The 15,306-nt window shown below is 41.3% G+C and overlaps 1 protein-coding gene across 9 annotated transcripts in view; it reads right to left on the reverse strand.

The window, feature by feature from the left end:
- Positions 1-15,306, reverse strand: part of LOC136445563 (extended synaptotagmin-2-like) — a 55,915-nt gene that overhangs the window by 19,641 nt on the left and 20,968 nt on the right. For 3 of the 9 annotated variants that reach the window (XM_066443629.1, XM_066443631.1, XM_066443633.1), the window contains exons 11-14: positions 4,258-4,343; positions 3,819-3,867; positions 3,165-3,254; positions 251-337 (exon numbers count right to left, since the gene is read on the reverse strand). In XM_066443629.1, the coding sequence (XP_066299726.1) occupies positions 251-337; positions 3,165-3,254; positions 3,819-3,867; positions 4,258-4,343 (312 nt within the window). Of the gene's footprint in view, positions 1-250; positions 350-1,183; positions 1,220-1,796; positions 1,929-3,164; positions 3,255-3,818; positions 3,868-4,257; positions 4,344-15,306 lie in introns of all 9 variants that reach the window. The other 6 variants (XM_066443630.1, XM_066443626.1, XM_066443625.1 and 3 more) reach the window with 3 other exon arrangements.

Consider the following 15,306-nt stretch of genomic DNA (forward strand, 5'->3'; position numbering starts at 1 on the left):
ACAAACTACACATCTGTGTGTATATAGTATATGTCTAGAGGAGTGAGATAGAAAAGAGCAGAGATGAAAAAGACAGTAAAATTCCTGCTGGTGTGTTACGCCGAATGGCGGTTATACCGGCTATATAGATACAGATACAGATTAGGTAGATTATTGGTTCACACAGTGTTTCTGACAGAAGTGTCTGCTGGATGTTTAGATAAATAAATAAATAGATAAATAAATAAACGTTTGCCCTCCTTGATCTTACCGGCAAGTTCTTGGCTGAGTCCACGCGGACGACCAGCAGGGCAGACGACAGGGCGTCGGCGTCCGCAATCCTCTTCACCTTCTCCATCTGATCAAGACTCTGTAAGGAAGGGAGATGCAGTCTTTAAGACACTTAGAGACTCTGTTTATAAGATGTCTGAGGTTTGCTTCATGTCTTGTAACATCATGGAACCTTACCTTGTAGGCGAACCTTTGAGCAATCAGGTTTTTTCGTCTTGGGACTTTGGGTCTTTGGATTGAAGATGGTACAAGACAAGAACAAACTCAAGTACAAGTTAATACAGCACGACGGTTGCCTCAAAAGTTCAATGTTTTCAAAAAGATACTTTGGTTAAGTTCCCTTTTTTCAAAAGGTAAACCTTTGAGACCACCCCCTGTACAGCCCTAAGCTGTTACAGTAGCAAACATGCAACCAGATCAACATATTATTTAGAGATACAAACCAGGACCGTCCTACTAGGATAAAAACTTGTTTAGAAGTATATTTTTTCAGTAAGCAATCATCAAACTCTTCAACAAGGCAGGGGAGAGAGACACATCACACTGAATGCACAGAGACCTTTCCACGAAACAAAACAACAAAGCAAAGCAGTCATCCCCATTTTATCAAGCAAAAAGCTATTTGTGTAATACTATCAAATTTTCCAATCCTCACATCTATGTTTGATACACACTGCAGGATTTGGTCCACTGTTTTTTTTTGGTTTCATATTTAGTATTTACCTATTTTTTCTGGAATAAATGCTAAACAGAATTCGAAGGATGAAACATGCACAAAATCCCTCAGAGTCTGCATAAAACCAGGCTTTCTCCATGCATGTAAATGTACTGGTCCTGTATCATCCACACACTGTGTAACGCTATGTTATCATCAGAACCTCCTGAGCGTGGCACACAAACACACGGGGCTAACCAGGAATCCTCCACGTCTCCTTCCCAGCATTCCATACTGTGGAGGCGGTTTCCACGGTTACCGCTGTCCAAACAACCAATAGGGAAGCGTTAAATCTTTCCTGTTTTCCCAGTCTGGTAAACATCACCAAACATGCTGCCATCAAGCGATAATGGTGTCATCAGCCCAGTAACTATCTCTCCTGCTCACAGACATGAGTACAAATGAATGTATTGTCTATAAAACATTATCATTGGGCACCATTTTTTTTTCTATAACATGCTGATGTGAACAATAGTCACTAGACAGAAAATCACTATAGCAATCCAGTCCAGTGACCAATCAGTGGAAAGTTTTTGTCAGAGTAGCTTTGTTTCTGGGATTATTCCAAGTCTAATTCAATAGAAATGAAATTTTCCATTCGGCAGGGTAAGGGCCAATGTTTTGCAGTGCCCCCTGTTGACTGTTTTGAAAACTGCAGCAAACTAAGTAAAATGCTGTTTTGGCTTCAGAGGCACTTTTTTTGGCTGAAGCAGTAAAAAAAACTGTACTTTAATGTAGGGCTTTCGTCTGTTTGCAGGAGAGGATATACCAGTAGCATGTCAGTTTGTTTGTTGACAGTTCCCATGACTACCTCGTCGACCCTTCCCCGCAGAGTTTCTGGGAGCGACTGTCCCATGAGGTGGCAGGACTTGCTGTACATGGCCTCCATGATGCTGCCGTGGTCCTGGAACTGTCTCGCCCGGTCCTTCCAATGTTCTACATACTACAGACACACACACACACACACACATATACAGGCAGCAGGCTTAACTTGACGCCCCTGTCACACATTCTGGACTACTACTTTTTTTTTCTATGCATGGCCCCAGCCCTCAGCTTAGCAACTTTGCTCACAACTGCTTCCCAACCAAGGTTGGGAGTAGCCTCGAATCCACTTCTTTCTAGATCTAGTTCACTTCTCTTGCATCCAAGAAGAATATAACTTTTTGGAGTTTCGGTTTGGTGCAGATAACTTTTAGGGACTAGTATAAGCAACCTCACCAACAACTCTAAACCACAGATGACCTATCTCATGACCAACCATGGTCTAGAGAAGGTTGGGATGGAGGGCTATGTGTGACAGGGGATTTGGAGAACTACTTTGAGACATTGCTTCTCTTCTCTGACAAACATTCCAACTATGTTGTTCACTCAGAGATGTTACAGAACAGGACATGTGCAAACATGTCATTGTAGTGAATCAGTCAAAAGGAGCTCAACTCTTTTTGACAAACAGGCATGCATATATTGATGTCATCCATAGAATCACATTTGTGTGGCCTAACTTCACCAAAGCTAAAAACATCTGATTCAGTTTTGATTCAACCGAGACTTACCAATGGAGTTAAGGTTGGGTGCAGGCATCACAATGCAAGCAGCGTCCACAGCAAAGCACCATCGAGTGATCAAAGCATAGGATTTCATTAGACGTTCATTGGCATCGCTACGACTAGAAATCACTTCAAGTCAATCACAGCAAATTAGTCAAAATATGCAACGATAACAGAGCATATCGATTTCAGACCCGATCAGTACAGAACATTTTTGATGATCAATAATTATTCTAAAACCAAACCTTCAAGAATCAATAGCAGTTTTCCAAATGCATACTTTTCTACTTTGTTCCACAATGTAGGGTACAATTTACAGCAATTTCAAAACTATATGCAAATGTACAAATTTGTTACATGACTGGTATAGACCAAAGATTTTTTTCCCATGCAATCTTTGAATTTCTTTGACAGCTTTACCAAAGTATGTTCACCCTTTACACTGAAAATCTGCATGCTACATTTCGGCAGTAAAAAAGTTGCACAGAAATCTTTTCACCTATTTCCTCATCATCCCTTTAAGTCAGACCCTAACCACAGCTTCCAAACGTATGCCTTTCAATGTGATCAAAGCCAACATGCATTCCAGCAGAGCATGCAGTACGTTAGTGGGATGCTAGGGGGCGTACCTTATCCAGGGCCTCCATCTGTGAGCTCAGGCTGAGCCATGACATACGCAGGTGAACCTGTCCTGTCGTCGCATCCTCCAACGGCAACCACTAAACAAACAAATAAACAAAAAACACATGTTAAAGAACTGAGCCATGACATCTGCAGATGTATCTGTCCAGTCGTTTGCATATTCCAACGGCAGCAAATTAACGATGAAATAAACAAACCTACACATGTTACAACACAGGAAGGATAAAACTACTGAATTGTGTGATTCTGCAAGAACTGGACAAGGAAACGTTTATAACTCTTTCAACTTAAACAGAAAGGTATCACAAGATACACTTTAACACATTCAAGAGATGCTTGATATGCAGCACAGAATTTCATATAAGAAATCAAAGGTCTCATATCTCTGTGAATTTCTGAGATGTTGCATTTACCATGATTGTGAATTTCTTGCTAATTCCGTCTACAGTATGCATTTTCATGATAATTTCCTTTGGACCCGGGCCAAACCAGCCTTCCCGTCCTGCAAGTCTCCAGTTACACCATTTTCCGCCTCACATCCTGTCACTCTGCAATGCTCAAATAACTACAGACACACACCAGGACAAACACACACACAGAAAGAAAACAGTACCTCCATTTTCACTGAGGTAATAACTTACCACATCACTGAATCCCATCTTCACCACTTCTGAAATGCTGACTGCAGCACTGGGAACAGAAGAGAAAATCAACAAGTTAACAAACATGGCCGGGGAGTTCCAACAACGTGGAGGGAGTTCCAATAACGTGGCCTACCGCATACACATTGCACACGGTCATAAAGATGATACACTAAGGCGTGCTCACAATTCTTTTCACACAGAGGTCTTTGCTTTCGTGTGTAGATCCAGACATTAGATCCAGACATAGATAAAAAGAGGATTTGTTTCACTGGAATCAAAGATAGCTTTTTTTGGCCATATCACGTACACAAGATGACAAAAAGTCTACAAATTACAGATTAAGCTCAATGCAAAAATAATGCAAAATACTTGTTATAATACATACAGCAACTAAACAATTAGCAATAAACGAATAATAGTGGAAAGTGTGTCTTACTTTCCCAGTGGGTCGTCCTTGCTGCCTGGGTCCTCATCAAACATGTTGACCTGCATGGTCTGGCCCTCCAACTGGTCAACTACGGCCTGGGGAGAGAAGGAACATGTAATATCAGTTATCATCAAACATGTATCAGTTATCATCAAACATGTATCAGTTATCATCAAACATGTTGACCTGCATGGTCTGGCCCTCTAGCTGGTCAACTACAGCCTGGGGAGGGAAGGAACATGTAATATCAGTTATCATCAAACATGTATCAGTTATCATCAAACATGTATCAGTTATCATCGAACATGTTGACCTGCATGGTCTGGCCCTCTAGCTGGTCAACTACGGCCTGGGGAGAGAAGGAACATGTAATATCAGTTATCATCAAACATGTATCAGTTATCATCAAACATGTATCAGTTATCATCAAACATGTTGACCTGCATGGTCTGGCCCTCTAGCTGGTCAACTACAGCCTGGGGAGGGAAGGAACATGTAATATCAGTTATCATCAAACATGTATCAGTTATCATCAAACATGTATCAGTTATCATCAAACATGTTGACCTGCATGGTCTGGCCCTCTAGCTGGTCAACTACAGCCTGGGGAGGGAAGGAACATGTAATATCAGTTATCATCAAACATGTATCAGTTATCATCAAACATGTATCAGTTATCATCAAACATGTTGACCTGCATGGTCTGGCCCTCTAGCTGGTCAACTACAGCCTGGGGAGAGAAGGAACATGTAATATCAGTTATCATCAAACATGTATCAGTTATCATCAAACATGTATCAGTTATCATCAAACATGTTGACCTGCATGGTCTGGCCCTCTAGCTGGTCAACTACAGCCTAGGGAGGGGAGGAACATGTTACTTCATACAATTTTAGCATACAGATGGCTGTTAATACATAATATACAGTCATGTATTGGTAATTGCAGCTTCATCAGGCAGGGTTACCCCCACAAGTGGTAAGGCCTAGGCAAAAAATTGTTTTGTTTCCAGTTACCTTACTGACCCTTGCAAAAACCTATGCAAATTAAGAGACATATTTTAATTACAATCATGTACAATTCACAGGACATTTTTATCTAGAGCCTATCCTTGAAGCCTTGAAATAAGTCCAACGCAAACACACAAAATATATTGCACAGGCATACAAGTCAATCTCACTCGTTTCCTTTGTGTACTTACCATGCTCCCTATTGTTTATAATATGTCATGACTGTAACAAGATCCAGTGGCCCATTGTAAACACCTGTAAGGCAAGAAGACCTAGGCCATACAAAAGGCTGTTGATGTAGACATGACTCAATAGAAAGTCCCGGCAGTGGAACACGGAAACCCCCATCTGAAGCCGAGGGAAAACCCAGACCTCTCGCTGGTTAAGCTAGGGAGAGTCATACAAGCACTTGTTTCTACCCAGGCAGATTCACAGCTTTGAAGTTTTTGACATCCAGGTAAGTTTAGACACGTCTCAAACATACAGGTGAGATTTAAGACATGTCTATTCATACTGACAGGCTACAGACTGTATGACCTCTTTGGGGGGGGGGGGGGAGGGGGGTGTAATGTTTCCTACTTTGCAAGCCCACTGGTGGTCCAAAGGAGTTATAGCCAATACAGTTTGGCACCAGTGAAGTTGCAAGACTGGTGGAGGGCGGGTATCAGTGTTCTGCATAGTTTATACTCTTTCTTTATTCTTTCTTTATTATACTCTTTATATTGGGCTGGTTGGGAGCCCATAGAATACAAACTTAGCAGGTTATAAGTTATATAACTAATAAAATTACAACAAATAAACAATAAATATATTGTACGTGCTATCTTGCTTTTTGAATCTGAAAAGACGTCCCTGCCAAAAAGTAAATAGTACCTCTGACACATCGAAGGCAACAATAATATTGATTTATTTTTTTATCAGATTGTTCTCTTCCTCATAGCTAATCAGTGGCAAAGAAAAAGATGACTGACATCAAAATGACCAGACTAGCAAAGAAGCTTCAACACTTTGAGTTCCACCTCGAGATTCAAGATGACCAAGAAGACATTTTAGCCCATGCACTGAGACAAGCTATCTGTGGGGAGAATCCCTTAATGGAGACAGAAGTACTGAAATATCTTGGGGACCTGCATCTTAAGAAGGGCAAGCTCAGTAAAGATTCAGCAGAGTTTGACAAGGCTGCTGGCCTGTATGCTGCTGCCCTGCTGCGCTGCACAGATCCAGACATGGTACAAACAATTAAAGATGAACTTGAACATTCAAACCACTGCAAGCAACTACTTGATGGGTACACACAGTATCAGTGGTCAGCAGACAAATGGAGTTTTGCTGATAGAACTGTGTTAAGGGTGGCAGAGATTTGCGACCAAGTGGACAAAAGTGTTAGAAAATCTGAACACTCCATTGAACAGGTTTACACAGAAATGTTAGTGACAGCAATTGGGAACAGCAATGTGCTGCTAGAGCTTGAGATTCTAAAATCTCTTGGTGACTTTTATCTCAAGAAAGGCATGAAAACCCAGAATCTATCCCAGTTCTCCAAGACAGCTGCCATGTACAACAGAGCACTGACAAGATGTGGCGATTCTGGGACAAAGCAGACTTTGCACCATCGTATCTTGTACATGGTGAAAATCTGGCAAGCTGTGAAGGTAATTAGCTTCAGCTTTATTCTATCTGAATTTTGGATTTTTTTTCCTGTAACCACTTGTTATTGAATGTGCATTTTCTAAAAGATAATGCTGAACAAAGAACCTGAGACTATCCAGGATGTAACGTATACGACAAAAGATAATCTACAGGAAGTAAAACTTTCACAAAAAGTATGAACAGGTACGTTTGTAGGAGTACAAGAACGATTCAACTATCAAAGCTATGTTTGCAGGCAACTACAGCATATTTCACTCCATCACCCTTAGTGTGGAATGCATATTATAATGATTTTGACAAATATGGACTATCCAAATGCAGCAACAATCATCAAGGAAGTCAAGAGGAAGAGAAGAAAGGCTGCATGGTGGACGCCAGTTTGGCAACACTACAAGAACAGCTGAAAATAGTCAGGATCATCATCTCCATCCAGATATACAAAGGTGGGGAAAATAAACATCATAAGAAGATTTGAAAACTTGAAGTAACAGGAAAACTATTCTCTGCATAGTATTTTGTACATCACAAAAATGTTCTAATGTGACAGTCGTAATGGTATACACTCAGTCTGCTATTTATATTTCACAGCAATGCAACAGAACAAGGAATGACCAGTGCTGGAACTACAGTAACTGAAGAAAGAAAACTCACAGACAAGTGAGTAAGGTTTTGCATTATGGAGGCATGCTGCCATTCAGAGTAAAGACAATCTTTAAATCATGCAAATAACAACCAACCTGATCTTTGAAAGGTTTACTTAGCTTTACAAATTTAATCCAAGTCTAGGCATCTTCCTGCAACAACACATAACTTTCCTTTCATGTTAAGGGACTATGAAGACCACCTTAAGGATGGTGAATCTTCTATTGCCAGGGCAGACCTGGACTCAGCAGAGCAGCACTTTGCAGCTGCACTCAAGATGGTACATGTGACAGGTATGTCAAAAACTCATCAAGAGAAAATTTTGGGAGAAGTTTCTTCTCCACTGTCATTGTCCGGATTAATATCATAACAACAAGCTTTCATGCCCAATGCAATGTGTTTTCTCCCCAGATCCCACAGCCCAGCAGTACCAGAGAGAGGTGGAGCCCCTGCAGAAGTTGGGGGATGTCTACAGTGAGCGAGGTCAGCAGACAGGAGACGGGGGAGACTTTGTCAAAGCAGCAGCACTCTACAATGCAGCAATAGCCAGGTCAGAGGATCAAGTCCTCAATACGAACATAGCAACAGCTATTAGAGATGTAGAGAAATCATTTCTTAGTTGTATCTTAGGCAATAAATGTAATGTAAGCCAAGATGTAACAAAAAAGCACAAGAAACAGCTGAAGGAGATGCGGGACCAGATCAAGCTGGAGATGGAAACCATTGACCAGCAGCTGGATCCCTATGTACATGATGAGGACGACCCAAGTGTCAAAGAGATAGAGGCAAAACGAGCTCAGGCTGTCAGGCACTTGTTTGAGAACATTGCACAGCAAAGGAAGGAGTTCATCAGCCAGCTTGTAGAAGAGTGTATTGGGTTAATGGGTCCCCCTCCCTGTAAGTATGCCCTGATAGGTTTGGGTTCACAGGCCACAGGACTGGTAACTCCATACTCAGACCTGGAGTTTGCCATCTTGGTAGAAGAAGAAAGTGAAAAGTGTCTTGTATATTTCCGTAACCTCACCCACTATCTACACCTCAAGGTGGTCAACCTGGGAGAAACCATTCTCCCAGCACTGGGAATAAAATCTCTCAATGACTTCTACTCTGAAAATCCTCTTGACGACTGGTACTATGACTCTGTTACACCACGTGGGTTTGCATTTGACGCTTCCATGCCAAAGGCAAGCAAGACTCCACTGGGCAGGCAGGGAACTAACAACAAATCACCAAGTGAACTCATCTGCACCCCAGAAAATATGGTTTCAGTACTACAAAAGGATGTTGCATCATACCTGAAGGAAAGATATCACCTTGCCACTATCTTGAGAAACCCATGCCTAATAGCTGGGGACCAGGGTTTGATTGGCATGTACATGAACATCACAGGGAAGATATTGCAAGCTGATGAGGGTAAAATGGCTCAACAACTGGCACAGGAGGTAATCAGGGAGAACATTACAAGCTTTACTGACAAGAAAACAGTTACAGCAAAGCTGATTGATGTAAAGAATGAACTCTATCGCTTTCCAGCTGTAGCAGTGGACTGCTTGGCACTGTCTTCAGGCATCACACCCACCACAGTTTGGAAGACAATCGAAGAAATGGAAAACCAACAAGTGATCAGTCCCAACAATGCACACCACCTGACAGTGCTTACTAGCATCTCAGCAGAACTCAGGCTCAGAACCTACATTGCAAATGGTGGACAAAATGAAAACTTATCAGCTTTGGCCTCAATGGAAACAACACTGCATGGACAGGAATCATCGCTACAGACCAATGATGAAGCACAATCAAAGGCAATGAAACATATTTTCTATCTACCAAATGTCAAACAGCTTTTTAGATACTATTATACAATAATTCCCCTGAAGAGTGTTTTGCCTGATTTATCTGGAAAGAAAACAATTCCCAGGTCATGTTCTGACTTTTATGATAACTCTCCTAAAGTGTGTGGAATGATGTACTCTGAACTTTGCAAACATAGGCTAGCTATCGACTACTTTGAAGAGGCTGTGACAAAAGCTGAAAATACAGACAGTGAGAAAATGTACCTGCTCCGCAATCTTGGATATGACTGGTACAAGTTGGGGGTTTTCAAAAAATCAATCAATTACAATGAACAGGCACTGCAGATAATGAAAAGCATCTATGGTCAAGGTACAGTACATCATGGCATTGCTGAGTTATTCCACATGCTTGGAGCAGCCTGGATTGAACTGGGTGATTACAGGAAGGCACTAAGCTACTACAAACAGGCACTGCGGATATACAGGGGTATCTACGGTCAAACTAGAGTACATCTCCCCATCGCCAACTCACTCAGCAGAATTGGAGCAGCCTTGAGTAAGCTAGGTGAATACAGGAAAGCAATTAGCTACAATGAACAGGCACTGCAGATGTGCAGCACTAACAATGGTCAGAGTACATCATATCCTGAGATGTTGGTAACTATATTCAACAACCTGGGGATGACCTGGAGTGACCTAGGTGATCACAGAAAAGCTATCAGTTACCATGAACAGGCATTGCAGATATACAATATAATTTATGGTCAGACTACAGCACATCCTGACATTGCCACCTTACTCAGCAACCTGGGGTTAGGCTGGATTCATCTGGGTAACTACAGAAAAGCTATCAGCTACCATGAACATGCTCTGCATATGTACAGGAATATCTATGGACAGACTACAGCACATCCTAACATTGCCAACTCACAAAACAACCTGGGGATGGCCTGGTACCAATTGTCCGATTACAGAAAAGCAAGTACCTACCTTGAACAGGCACTGCAAATGTACAGGAAGATTTATGGTCAGATTAGGACACATCCTGACATTTCCATGTTACTTATTAACCTGGGGTCAGTCTTTGGTGCCCTTGGTGATCACAAAAAGGCAATCTCGTTCTATGAACAGTCACTATATACAAAAACAGATGAAAGAAACTTTAGTCTGCATAAAGCCCAACCTGGCATTGCTGCGTCACTTAACGGCCTGGGGTTATCCTGGCATCATTTGGGTGAGTCCAGCAAAGCAATAAGCTACTATGAACAAGCACTGCAGATGGAAAGAAGTATCTATGGTGAGACTGCAGCACATCCTCACATTGCAAACTCTCTCAACAACCTGGGTGGAGCCTGGCAAGACCTGGGTGAATACAGGAAAGCAATTGGCTTCTATAAACAGGCACTGCAGATGGAAAGGAGTATCTATGGTACAGTTCATTCTGCCATTGCCACCTCACTAAGCAACTTAGGAACAGCCTGGCAACATCTTGGTAATTACAGAAAAGCAATGAACTACCATGAAGAGGCACTACAGATAAGCAGCATGATCTATGGACAGACAACTGCACATCCTCACATTGCCACATCACTTAACAACCTGGCGGCAGCCTGGCAACAACTGGGTAGTAATGAAAAAGCAATAAGCTACCTTGAACAGGCACTGCAGATGTGTAGGAGTATCTATGGTCAGGGTGCAGCACATCCACACATTGCTGCATCACTAAACAATGTTGGCTCAGCCTGGCGCTACTTTGGTGAAAACGGAAAAGCAATCAGCTACTATGAACAGGCACTGCAGATGTACAAGAGTATCTATGGGCAGAATACAGAACATGCTGACATTGCCAGCTCACTCAACAGCCTGGGGTCAGCCTGGATTGACCTGGGTGATTATAGAAAAGCACTCAGCTACTTCAAACAGGCACTGCAGATGCGCATTAGCATCTATGGTAAGATTACAGCACATCCTGGTATTGCCAGTTCACTCAACAACCTAGGTACGGCCTGGAACAACCTTGGTGATCAGCAAAAAGCAATCAGCTACTATGAACAGGCACTGCAAATGTACAAGACTGTCTATGGCCGGAATACAGCGCATCCTTGTATTGCCAACTTACTCAACAACTTGGGGGGAACCTGGCACAATCTGGGTGACCACAGAAAAGGGATCAGCTACCTGGAACAAGCACTACAGATGTACAGAATTATCTATGGTCAGAATACAGCGCATCCTTGTATTGTCACCTTACTCAACAACTTGGGGGGAACCTGGCACAATCTGGGTGACCACAGAAAAGCAATCAGCTACCATGAACAGGCACAACAGATGCACAAGAGCATCTTTGGTGAGAGTACTACACCATCCTAATCTTGCCACCTCACTCAAAAATTTAGGATCATTTGAGTAAGTATGAAAGTGCCATCAGCTACTTCGAACAGTGTGAGATGTCCAGGAGTATCTGTGGTCAGAAAGTTGCAGACTCTAAAAAAACATGGGTAAAGCCTGGAGCCATATGGGTGCTCACAGGAAAGCAGTCAGCTACCATGAACGGGCATCAGATAGTATGTTTAGGGTACAGCTCATCCTGACATAGTCAGCTCACTCCAGAAAGCCATCAGTGTTTTTCAAGAGTTATGGCAAGGCAGATTGATTGTCAGGACAAAAGTCACAAGAAGATAGGAGAATTTGGTGCTTGCCTTTCTCAAATAAAGCAGTGGCTGAAAATACCTCACCCTTCAAATTATTTATATATTCTGAGTCTCATAATTCCTTCAGAAATAGTCAGACTTTCATTCTTCATGCACATTCAATCATATTTTCATGTACATCTACATGTACATGTGGCATTTAGCCCAGACCCCAGTACTGAGTTTGAATCCGGGGTCCTGTCTTGTTCTGTTGACGTTGTACCTTTCAGTGGGCACAAAGTCAACAGAACACGCCACAATCAAGCACATAAAAAAACAATTATCAAAAAGAGTAGTCAGTGAGGTTCTTCTTGGTATGAATGGATCAAAAAAACTGTTATGCCATGAGGACTGGTGGTTTATATAAATATAATTACCGGGCATGCAATACACAATGTAGAAACAAACATGCATTTATAGCTAAGTCATTCAGCATAGGAATGCCAGAGTGCCTAAAAGACAAAAACAGAGGATTCTATTTGCTTCTATACATCCTCAAATATACATTTTACTAACATGCTACATGTATGCTGGAGAAAAACAGCATTCTGGGTCAATCCCTTTGCCACCTTTATTGCTTAATGTACAGCTGTTGCTCTTAGAAGTCAATAAGTTGGAGACAGACTGAATTAGTTTTCTGTACTGGTTAGTTGGGTAGAGAATACATGTAGCTACAGATAATGGAAGTTTTGTGATTTTCAATGGAGTTTGTGATCTGTAGCCAAGTAATTATGTACAATGTAGATGTACATTAGGATAAAACATTTCAAGTAAAAATTAATGAAAATAGACAATTTATCAATACATGTACAACAGATTTTAAGAAAATCAATACCACCAGCAGATTTGAATTTATATTCAGATGTGACAACTCTCACAATGCAAAAATAGGCACACGTGTAAATAAAGATTGTCAAAGCCTCAGAGTCTGTTATCGGGAATGTATGGAAACTCTATGATTGTAATAAGATACATGACATTGTATAACAGATTTATGATAATATTGTTTAATAAGCAGTATCTTAACAGTGACTCATTTGTACTGTATATCAATTTTTGTAGTTTGCACTTGACCATAGTGGCTGTCATTTCTGTTGTGTCAATAAAGCTTCTTTAAAGGAAATTTGACAATCTCACTTCACTTCATAATACATTGTATTTGTAGTACTGCTCCCTTCTCATGCTTGACACAGCCCTTATTGTAACAACCAAGTAACCAAAGATTTCAGGTTAATAAGTAACTAGGCTATACAAAGGACTGTTGACATAAGACATGATGCAATGGAAAGTCCCAGCTGTGGCACAGGAGTTAGACTGGGGAAACCAGCGGTTTGCAGGTACAGGGAGAAACAGGAAAATTTTCTTGCACAAAGGGAACTCAGAACCTTAAGGGGACAACAGGCAAGTCTCTACCCAGGCAAGTGTGAAGTCTCAGACATCCATGTGAGATTTAGACACAACAGTTTCAGTGCTTGCTCTAATATAGGTCAAGGGTTAAAACTTAAACTGTGGGTATAATATACATGTAGCCAGACAGTTGAAAGTGTTAAAAGGGTTCAGACATTCCCTGGTCAAACTGTTGTTTACATTGAGATTGAAGAATAATTGTCATTCATAAAATCATGTGGTGTAATTGTTGAATTGTTCACAAAGTTTTAATGTTGTATAACCACCGTGAACACTCCATTTTCTCCCTGACACGAGATTTAATCCCTGCAAAATAAGTCACACATCCCGCTGACTGAAATAAGGGGACATTAGCAGGTTTTGATCTTCTAAATAATTTCTACAACTAATGACTATTGTTCTCACCTTTCTAAAAGATTCTCGATGGGGAAGAAAAAGAATGAGAAGATGTCTAGCACCAGACTGGCAAACAAGTTACGGGACTTTGAGTTGTGCCTCGAGATTCAAGATGACCAAGAAATCGTTTTTGTTCATGCGCTGAGAGAAGCTATAAGTAGCAAGGACCCCTTGATGGAAACTCAAGCTCTGAAAAGTCTTGGGGACCTAAATCTTCAGATAGGCAAGCTCAGTAAAGACTCAGCAGAGTTTGACAAGGCTGGAGCCCTGTATGCTGCTGCCCTACTGCGCTGCACAGATCCAGAGATGAAACAAACACTTGAAGATGAACTTGAACATTCAAAACTCTGCAGAGAACTGCTACAGGGGCACACTCCACAGTATCAGTGGCAGTCACCAGACTACTGGGGTACAGTTGACAGCAATGTACTAAGAGTGGCAGAGATTTGCGACAAATTTGAAAAAAGTACTGGAAACACCCAACACTCCATTGAACAGACTTACACAGAAATTTTTGTGACAGCAATTAGAGACAGTGACATATCTCTGGAGGTTGAGGTGTTGAAATCACTCGGTGATCTCTATCTTGAGAAAGGCAAGAAAACCTCTGATGAATCCCAGTTCTCCAAGGCAGCTGCCATGTACAACAAGGCCCTGACAACATGTGAGAAGCCTGAGACAAAACTGACTCTGGAACATCGCATTCTGTATACAGAAAAGACCAAAGAAGCTGCAAACCAGGTAAGTAAATCCAGTTTGATCTTATGCAGGATATTCCTGTTTTTGCCTGTTTTCCAGCAACATTGTATACCCGAGTCTGTAGTCAATTTCATAATAACTGTGCCTTTTCCTAAAAGCATTGTCAAGGATTAACAAAATATACATTCTACAGTTAGTAAAACTTTAACATAACAAGGCTCAACATATGGGAGTTAGAAGCATTCATCTAAAATATTTTGACCAATGTGAACTAATATGATGCAGAGACCATCAACCAAGAAGTAAAGAGAAGAAAGACTGCATGGGGGTGCCAGTTTGGGAACATCACAAAAGCAGCTGATAACATGCATTGCCACCATATCTATACACATATATACCAATGTAGGGAAATGTAATACAAGACCTAAAAATTTCAGATTTCAATTCTAAAAAGATCTTTGATGCGTTTACTGCATCATAGAAGGTTTCAAATCTGACAACCATGATGAGTGCAGCAGGACAAGGAACAACAGCTGCAGTTGAAGAAAAGCAACTCATAGAAAAGTGAGTATGCCCTCAATTTCAGAAGCATGTTGTCTTAAACCTGGTGTATTAAAGAGGAAGCTTGTACTATAAAATCACCCAATAAATTCGGCTAACGTAAACTACCAGGGTCAGTCTGCTACTGACTGTCGTGGTGTTCACATCGGTGGAGGCCTAGCTAAGACAGTCACCTCCGACACAAGTTACTCTCAAAGAACTTTTGAAATG

This window comes from Branchiostoma lanceolatum, chromosome 12, assembly GCF_035083965.1.
Source record: "Branchiostoma lanceolatum isolate klBraLanc5 chromosome 12, klBraLanc5.hap2, whole genome shotgun sequence".
NCBI classification, from domain to species: Eukaryota; Metazoa; Chordata; class Leptocardii; order Amphioxiformes; family Branchiostomatidae; genus Branchiostoma; species Branchiostoma lanceolatum.